General features: G+C 36.3%; 1 protein-coding gene across 1 annotated transcript in view; it reads right to left on the bottom strand.

The window, feature by feature from the left end:
- LOC140142121 (uncharacterized) overlaps positions 1–9,025 on the bottom strand; it is a 49,522-nt gene extending 40,497 nt beyond the window's left edge. The window contains exon 1 of the mRNA XM_072164086.1: positions 8,610–9,025. Coding sequence (XP_072020187.1) covers positions 8,610–9,025 — 416 coding nt within the window. The remainder of the gene's footprint in view (positions 1–8,609) is intronic.
- Positions 9,026–15,978: the final 6,953 nt, after the last annotated feature.

Raw genomic sequence — 15,978 nt, 5'->3', positions numbered from 1 at the left:
GGTGGGTGTCATGAAAATACTGGAAGGGTCACAGTATTATTTTTAAACAAAGAATAACGGGGGGGTGTTATAGATTTTCTACACCAAAAAGAGTGGGGTCATACAATTATTTAGTTCACATGTACAGTTATTTGATCAAAATGTCACAGGTCACCATTGAGTCCATGGTTAATAACCTTTGTTTTCTCGTATCTCTGCAACTTGACATTGATTGTAGATAGAGCAAACTATTATTTATTTGAATCTCCTCTAGCAGATGAATAATTTCCTGCCATTTTCAAGAAAATCGGAGCATCTTTATTTTTTTACCCCTGTACAAATAGAATAGTTACCTCTGACCTTTTAAGCCACTTAACGTGAGAACCATAGGTCGGATTGAAAAAGCAAATATATTTTTGAAATCCGTAAGCCAAAACGAATAATTTGGTATATTTTGAAGCGAAATTTGAGCACTTTTAATTTTAGCCCCCCCAGCAATTTTGGGGTCATTTATCTCAAAATGCTCAATGATGCCAAAGTGGTATAAGCTGGATTCCTTGTCAGGGGTGCCAAAGAAACAAAATCAGCAAAGAAAATGGCATATGTACCATTTTTCAAGGTTACTGTATTGGTCTATTGTTTATCATTTGGACTAACATGTCTTCTGTGTTCTACTGAAATAGAAATAGAGGCAATAATAGAAAGCATAACTATGTGTTGACTTGAGTGTGTTATTATGTCATAGGTCTACATGTACTATCTTCAGTGGATAGTAGTGACTCATCCTCAGGGGTCCAGGATTACCTGCATCCACCCTATAGCTCAAGGATGTAAGTTTAGCTACGATTTGGCTATCTTCAGTAGAGGCAACGGATAGCCAAACCAGAGTTTACGCTGCAATGCTATCTTCAGTAGATAGCAATACCAGAGTGTACAATGCTCTCTATTTTAATAAAGAGCTACTGCTATTGTCTACTGCTGCTATACACACTTAAAAGTGTGTATAGCAGCAGTAGACAGTAATACCTGAGTGTGTGTTAGAATTACGTAGGCCTATTATCAGTAGATAGTAATTATAACAGAGTGTCTGTTAATGTGTGTGCTATCGTCAGTAGATAGCAATACAGATATGAATAATTAAATCAGTATTCAGTGCTGGTACACAATTCAACTATGCATAGTCAATGATTGTCAAGTATCCCTTGCTAAATACTTGCGTCTTATGCAAGTTTCTTTACTGTTACCGGCAGCGTGCTTGCGTGTGCTTGCAAAGTACTTGCAAGTAACTGTGTTTTTCTTTTTTTGAAGTGGGGTGGGTGTCATGAAAATACTGTAGGGGTCACAGTATTTTTCTAAATAAAGAATAACGGGGGGGGGGGGTGTTATAGATTTTCTACACCAAAAAGAGTGGGGTCATAAAATTATTTAGTTCACATGTTATTTGATCAAAATGTCACAGGTCACCATTAAGTCCATGGTTAATAACCTTTGTTTTCTCGTATCTCTGCAACTTGACATTGATTGTAGATAAAGCAAACTATTATTTATTTGAATCTCTTCTGGCAGATGAATAATTTCCTGCCATTTTCAAGAAAATCAGAGCATCTTTATTTTTTACCCCTGTACAAATAGAATAGTTACCTCTGACCTTTTAAGCCACGTAACGTGAGAACCATAGGTCGGATTGAAAAAGCAAATATATTTTTGAAATCCGTAAGCCAAAACGAATAATTTGGTATATTTTGAAGCGAAATTTGAGCACTTTTGTTTATCATTTGGACTAACATGTCTACTGTGTTCTACTGAAATAGCGTAGAGGCAATAATAGAAAGCATAACTATGTGTTGACTTGAGTGTGTTATTATGTCATAGGTCTACATGTACTATCTTCAGTGGATAGTAGTGACAGAAAGCATCCTCAGGGGTCCGGGATTACCTGCATCCACCCTATAGCTCAAGGATGTAAGTTTAGCTACGATTTGGCTATCTTCTGCAGAGGCAACGGATAGCGAAACCAGAGTTTACGCTGCAATGCTATCTTCAGTAGATAGCAATACCAGAGTGAACAATGCTCTCTATTAAGTGTGTATAGCAGCAGTAGACAGTAATACCTGAGTGTGTGTGTTAGAATTACGTAGGCCTATTATCAGTAGATAGTACCGTAATTATAACAGAGTGTCTGCTAATGTGTGTGCTATCGTCAGCAGATAGCAATACAGATATGAATAATTAAATTCAGTATTCAGTGCTGGTACACAATTCAACTATGCGTAGTCAATGATTGTCAAGTATCCCTTGCTAAATACTTGCGTCTTATGCAAGTTTCTTTACTGTTACCGGCAGCGTGCTTGCGTGTGCTTGCAAAGTACTTGCAAGTAAGTGTGTTGTCATTTTTTAAGGGCGGAGGGTGTCATGAAAATACTGGAGGGTCACAGTATTTTTTAAACAAAGAATAAGGGGGGTTATAGATTTTTACACAAAAATAGTGGGGTCATAAAATTATTGAGGGTCTTGTGAGTATTACCAGGAACATTATTCAAATAAGCTACTACGGTAATAAATATATAGGGCACATTTTGTTTGCCTACCCAAGCAGACAAAGAAAAGACTACTTTGCACTACCTCTGATGTTTCGTTCATGTGTCATTTGATCAAAATGTCACAGGTCACCATTGAGTCAATGGTTAATAACCTTTGCTTTCTCCTATCTCTGCAACTTGACATTGTAGATAGTGCAAACTATTATTTTTCTGAATCTCCTCTGGCAGATGAACAATTTGCTGCCATTTTCAAGAAAATCAGAGCAATTTTATTTTTTTTACCCTTGTACAAATAGAATAGTTTCCTCTGACCTTATAAGCCACTTAACGTGAAAACCATAGGTCGGATTGAAAAAGCAAATACATTTTTAGAATCCATGAGCCAAAACGAATAATTTGGTATATTTTGAAGTGAAATGTGAGCACTCTTAATTTTTCTGAATCTCCTCTGGCAGATGAACAATTTGCTGCCATTTTCAAAAAATTGGAGCAACTTTTTTTACCCCTGTACAAATGTGGTTTTTGCCCCTTATAATAAATGGCCCTATAGGGGCAATTTTGGGGTCTTTGATCTCAAAATGCTCAATAATTCCAAAGTGGTATCAGCCGGATTCCTTGTCATGGGATGCCAGAGAAACAAAATCAGCAAAAAAATCGCATATGTACCCTTTTTCAAGGTTACTGTGTTGATCTATTGGGCTGTTCCAGATAAAACATGCACCCCCTATAGAGGGCAAATAAAATTTATTCTAAAATGTCTGGAATTCCAAAGCATACTTGAGAAAGAAACCTGGATTTCCGACACCCTTTTGTGCATAAAAAAATCTGGAATTCCATGGAGGGGTATAGAGGGTTTTAAAAAGACTAAAAAAAAGTTGGACTTTTTCAATTGACTAACCAAAAAAATCTGGAAATCCAGAGAGGGGTATAAAGGGTTTTAAAAAATACCCTAATAAAAAGTTGGAATTTTTCAATGACTAACAAAAAAAAGTCTGGAATTTCATGGAGGGGTATAGAGGGTTTCTAAAATTACACCAATAAAAAGATGGAATTTTTAATTGACTACCGAAAAAGTCTGGAATTCCATGGAGGGTATAGAGGGTTTCTAAAATTACAAATAAAAGTTGGAATTTTTCAGTTCACTACCAAAAGAATCTGGAATTCCATGTTAGGGTATATAGAGTTATTTTATTTTCTCGGGTCTTTTCTGCTTCTATTTTGGAGATTGATAATAAAAGACATAGGCCTAATGTATTATTTTGGTACAATTTTAATTTTGTTCTTTTTTTTCCAGAGATGTCACAAGCTGACCCAAAGAAATCCTGAACTTGCGAAGCGTAGCGAGCGCAGCGAGCGAAGCTCTCGCGCAAGACGGCCGGGGGGTCCGGGGGGTCGAGGGGGTGAAGCCCCCCGAAGCCAGATGGTTTCTGCACATTTAGCACCACAGTAAAGGCCATTTCAGAGGGTAAAAGAACAGTTCAAAGCTCCTGGCTTGTTCTACACTTTTAATATAAAGTGCTTCCTTCTTCCAGAAAACATGCTTTAAAGTTTTCAGTTTCCTATACTTTTATGTACAAGAGAAGAGACACTCTTAAAAAAGTTTTTGGCTTTATTACATGAACAATATGGCTGATGTTGATATATGTGAAGCAGAAAGATAAGACAATAGTGCCACTCCAAAAGCGAAAAAAAAAAATTTAAAAAAAAAAATTAAATTTTTTTTTTTTTTTTTTTTCTTGAAAATCCGGATTTTTGTTTTTTAATCCCCAAAATCCGGATAAATCCGGAAATGTGACATCTCTGTTTTTTGTTAAAAATTATTACATAATATTGGTAACACTTCATCTGTCAAGGGGTCTTCTGATCATTTTAACTAAGCGAAAATAAGTAAAAAGTAGGTAAAAAGTATTAAAAAAAACTGACTTAGCCACGTAACTGTGGAGCTCTGGGGATCCCAGTTTTATTATAAAAACTCTTATTTTACTTCAGGCTTAGTCTTTTACATGGTATTTGAGATAGCATTAGGCAATACAATCATGTAAAAAGTACAAATTTGAGCAAAATGTGCAGTGAGCAAATGATAGCTTTACTGTACCAGAAGATGGAGAAGTATCTCTTCTGCAAGCAGTACCAGTTTTAACCAGATCTAATCGATTGGGTGTGCATAGCCTGGTCTGAAGACTGCATGTATTATACACAAGTATGTGTATCTTTGTTTGCCAAAGTCATGGAACCTATTATGTGTTTGAAGAGCATAATTATCTTTATCCATGGTTAAACAAACAACCATGAACAAGATTTGGTTCAGTTACAATGTACTGCACTGTGGTTAAAGTTACCAGTTTAATTTGATTTTGTTAATATACTTAGGTTTTTTTAATCTCCATGTGTTATTCAACTTTTTTTCTGTTCACCCAGAATGTGTATGTTCACAAATGAAAGTTCTGTAATTTTTTTAATTCTTCAATGCTAAGTATTCTTTTGGATATCATCAAATTGTAAATTTTGTTGAAATTGTTGCTAAATATTGAGTATAAAATGCCTCCTCAAATGCAAACCTTCAGAATAGGTCTAGAGGTTCTCCAAAGTCGCTAAAAATTTTTTTTTTTAAATGGATTTAAAAAAAAAATTTTTACCTTTGTATTGTGCATCATATCAGAATACGTCTAGTGGTTCTCCAAAGTCAACAAAAACTTTGACATTTTTTTTTTAATGGATTTTTTTTTTCTGAATTTAAAACTTTGTATTGTGCATCATATGTCCTATCAGTCATGTAGGCCTTGTTATAAAGCCAAAAAATCGCTTCAATGAATGTTCCTTATATACAAAAGTATAGGAAACTACATTTTAAAAGCACATCCTCAAAGTGTATAAAAGCCTAGGGCTTCATTTTCACCTTGTTATGTATTTTTGTTTTTCTATAAAATGTGTCTTCTGTGAAGGTGCTTATTAGGGTTGGGGGACTTTGCCCTCTCAACCCCCACCGGTGCTTGACCCCTTGTACCCCTACTGTCAGGGGCGATACTACGGGCGCTTTGTGCCCTACGTTCGCCATGGACTCTGTTTTCTAGGTTTTCAATGTTGGCAGGTATGCTCGTTTTGAGGTCTTGTTGGTGGACCGCGTAGCGGGAACACCTTAATAATATTAGTGTATGTTATAGTTTGCTTACTTTACCAGCTTAACTGACTACCCATTTGGTCTTAAATGGGCATATCCGGGGGTGGGGGGGGGGGAGCACTCCCATATATTGACGGTCATGTGCTTATGAAAAGACCCCGGTATATTGGGCAAATCCTACACTCAATGACCCCGTTTTTTTCAGTAGCATACACTGAATGACCCCTTTCTTGAACAATTAGTCCTCAAAATTAAGATTTCGGCATGCTTCGTGCACATTATGAGCAAAATAAATGAGTTTTTTCTATTTTGTACTGTAAAATTGGGTAAAAAGCTATTTTTGATTGTCAATGATGTGAAATTTTGGGCGCTCTATAGAAAATCACCCCATTTTGACATTGCCAACACTGAATGACCCCTTTTTCAGAAAATTTGGTGGGCACAGGTACGTCACTTTCATATCTCGAAATGCAACAAAGATATCGTAGGCCTATTCCAATGAATTTTTCCGCTTTGTGACCAGACAATATTCGGCATGTACTTGCATTATAACACCAATGCTTGCGAACAAATGTCAGCACACTGCAAGTAAAATGCAAATCAAGGGTATTGATTTTAGTATCTCTGCTGTACCAAGTAATTATTAGCCAGGTGATATTGGTGTGTCCCGGGGACCATGTTGGCCGTCTCCAAACAGGGATTTTCCTTTTAACAAAGGAGCACCAGCGCAGTACAACGCAATGCCGCGTGTAGAATAGGCCTATATATATCGGCATATTCAAAATAACTGTCAATCATCAGAATAGTTAGATTGTGCCCTTTTTCATACATGTACATGATTAATATTACAATAAATATAGGTGTGGTGTTTGCTAGACATCAGTGATTTGCAAAGAAGAAAAAAGACAATCAGGAGGTTAATTTAATTCAATTAATTTAATGCAAGATTGATCATTAATGGCTAAGTTGAACTTCACGCTTTCGGCTTGTGGCTAATCACGGCTTATTATGCAATTGTATGAATACCGACATATGTTAATAGGCCCTTTAATCAACATTGATTTGACAATGATTGACAGACGAGATACAGATTAATTATACAGCATAATTATAAATCATATCTGTCAATCATTTTCGTATCGTGATTAGGGTTTTACTTTTTTATTGGCCTCGTGAAAGAAATAAAGAAAGAAAGATCATTATAAATATTTGAACTTGTCAATCTTTTCAATTGTGCTTTGGCACTAATCATATAAATGATCATGATAATTAGGCCTACGTGCATTTTAAATAGAAAAAGAAAAAAAAACAATCTTCCAAATCTGAGTGTGTGTGAAATAGGTTTTGCAAAGGCCAGAAAGAACCATTTTGGGGTTCTTGCAATTTCTCATAACATACACACTATTCTCTTTAGCTGTCCTGTAATACCCTTTTCTGACTGAAATACAGAAATAGAAAGAAGGGGCTCTTTTCTTCCCGTTGGAAAGGTCTAATGACGTCGGCAGGGGGGTCGTGCCTGCCCCGCCTTTGGCTATGACACTGATACCCCTATTAAATAGTAGGCCTAAGTGCTAAAAAACAGGAGCGTGCTTTTTATAGGCCCGTCTAATAGTTGATGAGGCGTTTGTGATGCTATTATAATATAGTGAGCTCAAAAGGTACTTTTCCGCATAATGCGCTCAAAATCTACCATCTATGCGCACAACACCAAAATACCTGACTTAAGAAATAATAAGGACAATCGTAGGAAAGAATCAGAGGATTTTTTGAATTCCTCATCAAATTTCCATCCAAAAAATTTAAACTTTTACAGCAGTGGGATAATTCCTTCAAGAAATATGGCCTTCAGAATATTTCAGAGCATAAATGAATACTTAACACAGTAACATATAGGAAAAGCCTCGAACACATGACACAGAATGCAGCACACTTGCAACAAATTAACTTAGCTTGGAGTAAAACTGGTTACATTTCAAACTAGACATAAATACCAAAGCAATGCTACATAATCCATCTCAATACCTTGCTAGTTACAGTAAAAAATATATTTGTGAGGCACTGAAAATCAACATTCCCTATACTATGACACATGCCTTAACTGTAGGATCCTCTGTCAAGTTGCCGAGATACGAGAAAACAAAGGGTTTTTTTTTGTTGGTTTTTTTTTGTATTTTTTTTGTTTGTTTTTTATTCCCTGTGCTTGGAACTGATGGAGGGAGAAAAGACATACATAATGAGCCATCAGTTCCCAACGAACATGAACAATAATTACATAATCAAAATATTCTATTTGAGCAACAGGTACAAAGAGAGACAGACAAGGCAAAGACTATGGACGAAGACAACGAACACTCACACTCATACAAACATACAAAAGGACAGAAGACAACCACACTTTAAAAAATCTAGCCATGATATGTACATAATATACATAATATAAAAGTTACTTGAAAAAAACCCCACACAATCAAATTTTATCGATGTCGAAAGAAAACTTTTTAAAGTGCTTGCCAAGATAGCCATTTTTCTCAGCAATTTTGTACTCAGTGTTGAATTTAAGCTTAACAAAATTGCGGAAATTCTGAAGAGAAGGAGCCACCTGTTGAAATTTGCATCTATGAATATAACATTTAAGAAAGAGAAATAAAAAGTTTATGCCAGTACTATGAGGAGAGACATCCTTAGTAACTCCAAATAATCTCTCAAATGTGGAAAAGGTTTGATTCTCCTTAGTGATATCATTGATGAAAACCAAGAGATTATCCCAAAGAGGAGTGATAATAGTACATTCACAAAATAAATGCACAAGGGTTTCGGTGGACCTGTCACAAAAGAAGCAATTGGGCGATGTAATTCTGCCTATCTTATGCAGGAATTCATTTGTACAAATAGCCCTATGGAATATTTTGAAGTAAAAAGATTTGATTTTAGTATCCATAGAACATTTGAAATTGTTGGCATGAATATCGGACCAATTAATGTCGTCCTCAGCTACATCACAGGATTCTGTCCAAAATTTTTCAGCATGATCAGCTTTACTATATGATTTTAGAACAGAGTAGCAATGACGAGTTGCCTTGTCAGCTTTGATCAGGCCCTCAACAATTTCATCAAATATATTCACATCAACATTAGGAGGATTGTAGAACCAGTCAAGAAGGATACCATTCATAAGGGAATTATACTTTCTCCTATGTTTGATGGGAATATTAAACTCGATCACAAGATCCTCAAATGTCTTAACAAAATTATAGCCCCGATCCAGATCAGCAACCGTATAAATACCCTCGTCAATCCATTCAGGATAACAAAAGAAGCTCCTGCGTTTTAGACGAATATCTTTATTCCACCACAGCAGATCCTGTAAGTGATAATCACCAAGGCCCATATTGTGCTTAATTTTATCCCTGTAAATATACCAAGTCCTGATGGTTTCAGAGAGCTGGCAGTTTTTCAAAGAGGAAAGAACGGCCTTAGGGGCATTTTGCTCTCCACAAGAGAGATGTGTTTCCATGGAATTTACTGAGAATGCTTAGTTCAATACATTTCCAAGCAGAGACATAACCAGGATCAAGCAATAGAAAAGCCAAAAAAAGTTTTTGAGCTTGTGAAAAAGCTTCAATGTCCACCATTTTCAAACCAGCTTCCTCATAGTCATTATAAAACAAGTTACGCTTGACACGATCATTCCCTCCTTTCCAGATGAATTTAAAAAATAAAGTGTTGACTTTCTTAAAGAATAGTTTGGGAATGGAAATACATAAAACAGAAAATAAGTAAAGTAGTTGGGGAAGCAAGAGTGTTTTAATAACAGTTACTTTACCAATCAAAGACAAATTTCTCATTCTCCAGCAATTCAAAATTAGTTCGAGTTGGTGAAGCTTGGGAACAAAGTTGAGCTCATAAAGTGCATTTGTATTCAGAGAAAAGTTAATACCAAGACTTTTAAAAGTGTTTGACTTCCAGAGCAAACCAATGTCCTTAAAGGGTTTAAAATCACTGCCTTTAAGAGTACCAACATGAATAACCTCAGATTTAGTCAAATTAATTTTGCATCCCGAGATGGTAGCGAAGCTTTTCAAAGTATCAAACAGGGTCTCAAAGGAAAGCAGGTCACCCTGAAGAAAACAAGTTGTATCATCAGCCACCATACTGACTTTTTTCTCAAACAAAACAAAGGTTATTAACCATGGACTCAATGGTGACCTGTGACATTTTGATCAAATTACATGTGAACTAAATAATTTTATGACCCCCACTCTTTTTGGTGTAGAAAATCTATAACCCCCTTATTCTTTGCTTAAAAAATACTGTGACCCTCCAGTATTTTCATGACACCCACCCTCCTTAAAAAAAATGACAACACACTTACTTGCAAGTACTTTGCAAGCACACGCAAGAACGCTGCCGGTAACAGTAAAGAAACTTGCATAAGACGCAAGTATTTAGCAAGGGATACTTGACAATCATTGACTACACAATACATGATAGTTGAATTGTCTACCAGCACTGAATACTGAATTTAAATATTCATATCTGTATTGCTATCTACTGACGATAGCACACACATTAGCACAACACTCCGTTATAATTACTATCTACTGATAATAGGCCTACGTAATTCTAACATACACTCAGGTATTACTGTCTACTGCTGCTATACACACTTAATAGAGAGCATTGTACACTCTGGTATTGCTATCTACTGAAGATAGCATTGCAGCGTAAACTCCTGTTTGGCTATCAGTTGCCTCTGCAGAAGATAGCCAAATCGTAGCTAAACTTACATCCTCGAGCTATAGGGTGGATGCAGGTAATCCCGGACCCCTGAAGATGCTTTTCAATCCGACCTGTGGTTCTAACGTTAAGTGGCTTAAAAGGTCAGAGGTAACTCTTTTATTTGTACAGGGGTAAAAAATAAAGATGCTCCGATTTTCTTGAAAATGGCAGCAAATTGTTCATCTGCCAGAGGAGATTCAGAAAGAAAATAGTTTGCACTATCTACAATGTCAAGTTGCCGAGATAGGAGAAAACAAAGGTTATTAACCATTGACTCAATGGTGACCTGTGACATTTTGATCAAATAACGCGTGAACGAGACATCAGAGGTAGTGCAAAGTAGTCTTTTTCTTTGTCCGCTGTTCGTTGCTGATTTCGTTTCTTTGGCATCCCCTGACAAGGAATCCGGCTGATACCACTTTGGCCTCATTGAGCATTTTGAGATAAATGACCCCAAAATTGCTGGGGGGGGGGGCTAAAATTAAAAGTGCTCAAATTTCGCTTCAAACTATACCAAATTATTCGTTTTGGCTTATGGATTTCAAAAATGTATTTGATTTTTCAATCCGATCTATGGTTCTCACGTTCAGTGGCTTAAAAGGTCAGAGGTAACCCAAAATTGCTGGGGGGGCTAAAATTAAAAGTGCTCAAATTTCGCTTCAAAATATACCAAATTATTCGTTTTGGCTTATGGATTTCAAAAATGTATTTGCTTTTTCAATCCGATCTATGGTTCTCACGTTAAGTGGCTTAAAAGGTCAGAGGTAACTAAAAATAAAGATGCTCGATTTTCTTGAAAATGGCAGGAAATTATTCATCTGCCAGAGGAGATTCAAATAAACAATAGTTTGATCTATCTACAATCAATGTCAAGTTGCCGAGATACGAGAAAACAAAGGTTATTAACCATGGACTCAATGGTGACCTGTGACATTTTGATCAAATAACATGTGAACTAAATAATTTTATGACCCCCACTCTCTTTGGTGTAGAAAATCTATAACACCCCCCTTATTCTTTGCTTTAAAAAAAAAAATAATAATTTTATGACCCCCACTCTTTTTGGTGTAGAAAATCTATAACCCCCCCCTTATTCTTTGCTTAAAAAATACCGTGACCCTCCAGTATTTTCATGACACCCACCCTCCTTCAAAAAAATGACAACACACTTACTTGCAAGTGCTTTGCAAGCACACGCAAGCACGCTGCCGGTAACAGTAAAGAAACTTGCATAAGACGCAAGTATTTAGCAAGGGATACTTGACAATCATTGACTACGCAATACATGATAGTTGAATTGTCTACCAGCACTGAATACTGAATTTCATTATTCATATCTGTATTGCTATCTACTGACGATAGCTTACATATTAGCAGACACTCTGTTATAATTACTATCTACTGATAATAGGCCTACGTAATTCTAACATACACTCAGGTATTACTGTCTACTGCTGCTATACACACTTTATAGAGAGCATTGTACACTCTGGTATTGCTATCTACTGAAGATAGCATTGTAGCGTAAACTCCCGTTTGGCTATCAGTTGCCTCTGCAGAAGATAGCCAAATCGTAGCTAAACTTACATCCTCAAGCTATAAGGTGGATGCAGGTAATCCCGGACCCCTGATGATGCTTTTCAATCCAACCTGTGGTTCTAACGTTAAGTGGCTTAAAAGGTCAGAGGTAACTCTTCTATTTGTACAGGGGTAAAAAAATAAAGATGCTCTGATTTTCTTGAAAATGGCAGCAAATTGTTCATCTGCCAGAGGAGATTCAGAAAAATAATAGTTTGCACTATCTACAATGTCAAGTTGCCGAGTGTTTGTGTGTGCTTGCAAAGTACTTGCAAGTAAGTGTGTTGTCATTTTCTTGAAGGGGGATGGTTGTCATGAAAATACTGAAGATAGCATTGTAGCGTAAACTCCCATTTGGCTATCAGTTGCCTCTGCAGAAGATAGCCAAATCGTAGCTAAACTTACATCCTCAAGCGAGGGACACTTGACAATCATTGACTACGCAATACCTGATAGTTGCACTGAATACCCGCATTTATTCATTTATGTATTGCTATCTACTGACGATAACACATAAATTAGCAGACACACTGAACTTTCAGAACAAAAACCTTCGGAGTAAAAACCTTACGCAAAAATAACCTTTCGGAACAAATTCTTCGGATTAAAAACCTTTTGGAGTTAAAACCTTTCAGAACAATTAACTTTGGATCAAAAACCTTTCGGATCAAAAGACATTCGAGCAAAAACTTCCACTCAAATTGCACTTCAGAATAAAAACCCTTCGGATACGATTAATAACAAAAATAACAAAAAAAAATCATAGAAAGTTATTTTACAGAAAAAAAAATAAAATAAAAATAATAAAATTCCTTACAAAAAGGAACGGGCGCCCAATGGAAGCTTTGATGTGATGTGTCGATGTGTTGTGTAACAGTTTGGATAATAAAATTTAGTAAGCAAAGAAAAATTAGAAAATGTAAAGCATATTTATTGCAGTAGGAGAGGTGTAAAATCATACAGCATTGGATGTGAGAGGATTGGTTTAAAATAAAAGGAATAAAGCTCAGGTTATCATTTCGGTTACTAAATATAGTATATAATGTACGGGGGATTGTTGGAGTAGAATGATTGCATAATTCTTGGATTCCTTTTCAAACAGGAGTATTTAGTTCTTATGAATGACTCCATCGATAAAGAAGACAAGAACAAACAATCTGAAAAGTGTTATTTAGTGATTTAAACTGAAAGAGATAAGAATACAAACATTTAGATAACAATGCTTTATACAAGACATACTAATCCTAGATAGAAATAGATCATATTTTAGAACTATGAGATTTTATGAAAGTTATTAATATAAAAGTTTTTCACAAAATATTCAATACAGAATGGCTTATGTTCAGGGTATACACCTATCCGACTTCGCCATTACTGCGGTGTCCCCGATGTAAAACTGCGGTGTCCCGAGGTCGGGGGTTCCATCCATTATTTATTGTGTGCTATACAGAATTGTACCCGGGAATTGTACACAACAGTGATATTCAATACACAATCATGAGTATTGAATTACGAATTAAATCTCCCGCTCTGGTACATCTGTGTTGCCGTCAATAGAGGGCCAAATACAGTAAACGCTTCTCGGATTGGTGTATACATGTATGCCACATGCTTGTTATAGGCTTTTCAGCCTGGCTCAAGTTATAGGCCTATAATTTTCAATTTTGGACGAGTATGGTTAACAGTGAACTTGGGCCTATCGCATGCAAACATGAGCTCACCCCAGCAAAGATCAAGTACCTTGCATGAAACTTGAGTGCCTGCTCATCAGCTGCCCATGGACGCTTGGCAGTGTTAATTGGCTGACACTGAGCCTCAATGTTTGTGAAAGAAAAATTTGGCTAATCAGAGTCCACACCCCTTGTCTGGCGATAAAGGGGAGTATAATGACAGTAAGGCTGGTGCAGATCACACTTATGACGCTGTTGAAAAAAAAAACCACTATGCCATTTTAAGTTAGTATGCAGGCAGCATTACAGATCAGTGGAAGCAGGGTCCGAAGCAGGGCTATGCACAGTCGATTTTTTCGATATTCCAGAGATGTTGAGAGGGACAGAAGAACTTTAATAATGTAGTAAAATAGTAAATTTCATCACAGATTTTGATTATTTAAACTTCCGATCTCTGTTTGGAATATCAAAATTCAGAACTTTTTTATGCACTGGTGTCATTGCAGTGGGCCCGGGTCACTGCACACAAAATCACAGTAGCACTGTAAGAAGATTGATTGAAACTGAGATTATTTCCAGGGTAAAATCTTGTTTCAGGTCAGCGTCAGCGGGTCTTGCGATTAGGGCGTTTGTCAGGTTGAGTTTTGATTTTCCCAACCATAATTATGCAATGGTTATAGATTTCTAAGTTCTAGTCTCTAAAAAAATCCATGACTCTCAATCTTCTTAATGGATGTGTACATAATTCAGTTACTTGAGGTCACATAAATGAAGTCCTCTGATCCATTTATGTATAGCCATAGGTATAGACATTTAACATACATCATGCAGCTTAGGCAGAACAGAGCTCTGAACAGGGGTAGATGACCAAATTACGAATTAGCATATAACAGGGCAAGAACAATAATTGACAGGTGCCAATTATGAAACCTTGCATATATTTGCATAAAATTGCATAAAAAAGTCAAGTAAAATGCAAGTTGGTTACACTCCTCATGATCGTGGTCACTCAAGATTCACTCAAGAAACTTGCAGATTAAAGAAAAAGTGTCCGAAATACTAGCATTTGGATGCAAGCATTTGCAAGTATTTGCAACTTTCCTTTGTTTTGAGGGTCAAGAACTTGCGCAAGAACTGATACTTGCATCCTCATTTTTACTAGGGTAGTCATGGTAAAATAATAGACATGATAATTTCTAATACGTCAGCAAATTAAATGTAATTGAGATCAAACATAGACTTGGATTTTCAGGGGAAATTAACGCTAAAAAATCAAATTTGGAAAGACTTATTCCATAGCCAACACAAGTGACAACAAGTTTTAAGTAGTAAGAAATGGGTTTTCACTAATCCATAATGGATAAATGGTTGCCCCGTCTCTCCTCATTTATTTGTGATAGTAATTGAAACGATGGCGCTTGCGCTTTTGCTATTCGTCAAAAGCAGACGACTAAATTAAATCAGCCACTTTGCTAGTAGAAACTACAAGATTCCATCTATATCAAAAAAAAAAAAAAGAACCGTAGACGTCTTTTCCACTGCTCTTCTTAACATTTCTTTTGGAGTACCATTTCAGCAATTTTTGTATATCGATGGGTGGGGTTTGGAGTGAAAAGCAATAGGTCAAATTAGGCAGATTTTTGGCAAAAGTTCCATGTTTGAACCATATTTTGTACTTCAAAATTACAAAAAATGACATATACAATTATCGTAGCAGGTTGGCGATATATTTTTAGAAAAAAATGATGTTAAACCTTAAAGATCGAAAAAAAAAGAGAAAGTGAAATGTAAAGAAAAGATAGAACAAAGTGAGCAAAACCACATGTGTAAATACGCATAATATAATATTGTTTTTTAATTCAGCACCAGACATAATCATACATGTACAATTATTTAATGAAGTGCGTTTACCCTATCGGAGTACGTGTTGGTGTTGTATCCACAGGGAATTCCCTGTATATATCAGGAAAACCCCCTTCCCGTGTGTGATTAGGTGTCATAATGTCTGTTTCATTTCTAGCAATGCGTTCAGGTGGTAAGAAGTCGAATTCGTCATGCACTATATCATTATTTTACTGTTCTCCACATCACTCAAATATTACTTTTGCCAGGTCACGAACTTGGGGTCAGGTGGGTTTAGAGGACAGTTTAAGGTGTTTGTAATGTTAAAGTTATTAGACCCTTAAATGGTTCTACAAAGAACTCAAATGTTCTGTAAAGGCCTAAAGCGTAGTCATGGTAGTGGCCCAAAGCAGGGATGCCCAAAGTAAAGGCCAAACCTGTAAAAGGTTTAGTACAAAGGCCAAAAAGAACA

This window comes from Amphiura filiformis, chromosome 20 (genome assembly GCF_039555335.1).
Source record: "Amphiura filiformis chromosome 20, Afil_fr2py, whole genome shotgun sequence".
Taxonomy (NCBI): domain Eukaryota; kingdom Metazoa; phylum Echinodermata; class Ophiuroidea; order Amphilepidida; family Amphiuridae; genus Amphiura; species Amphiura filiformis.
The sequence above is the reverse complement of the archived record's forward strand: the minus strand, read 5'-3'. Positions and strand labels throughout refer to the sequence as shown.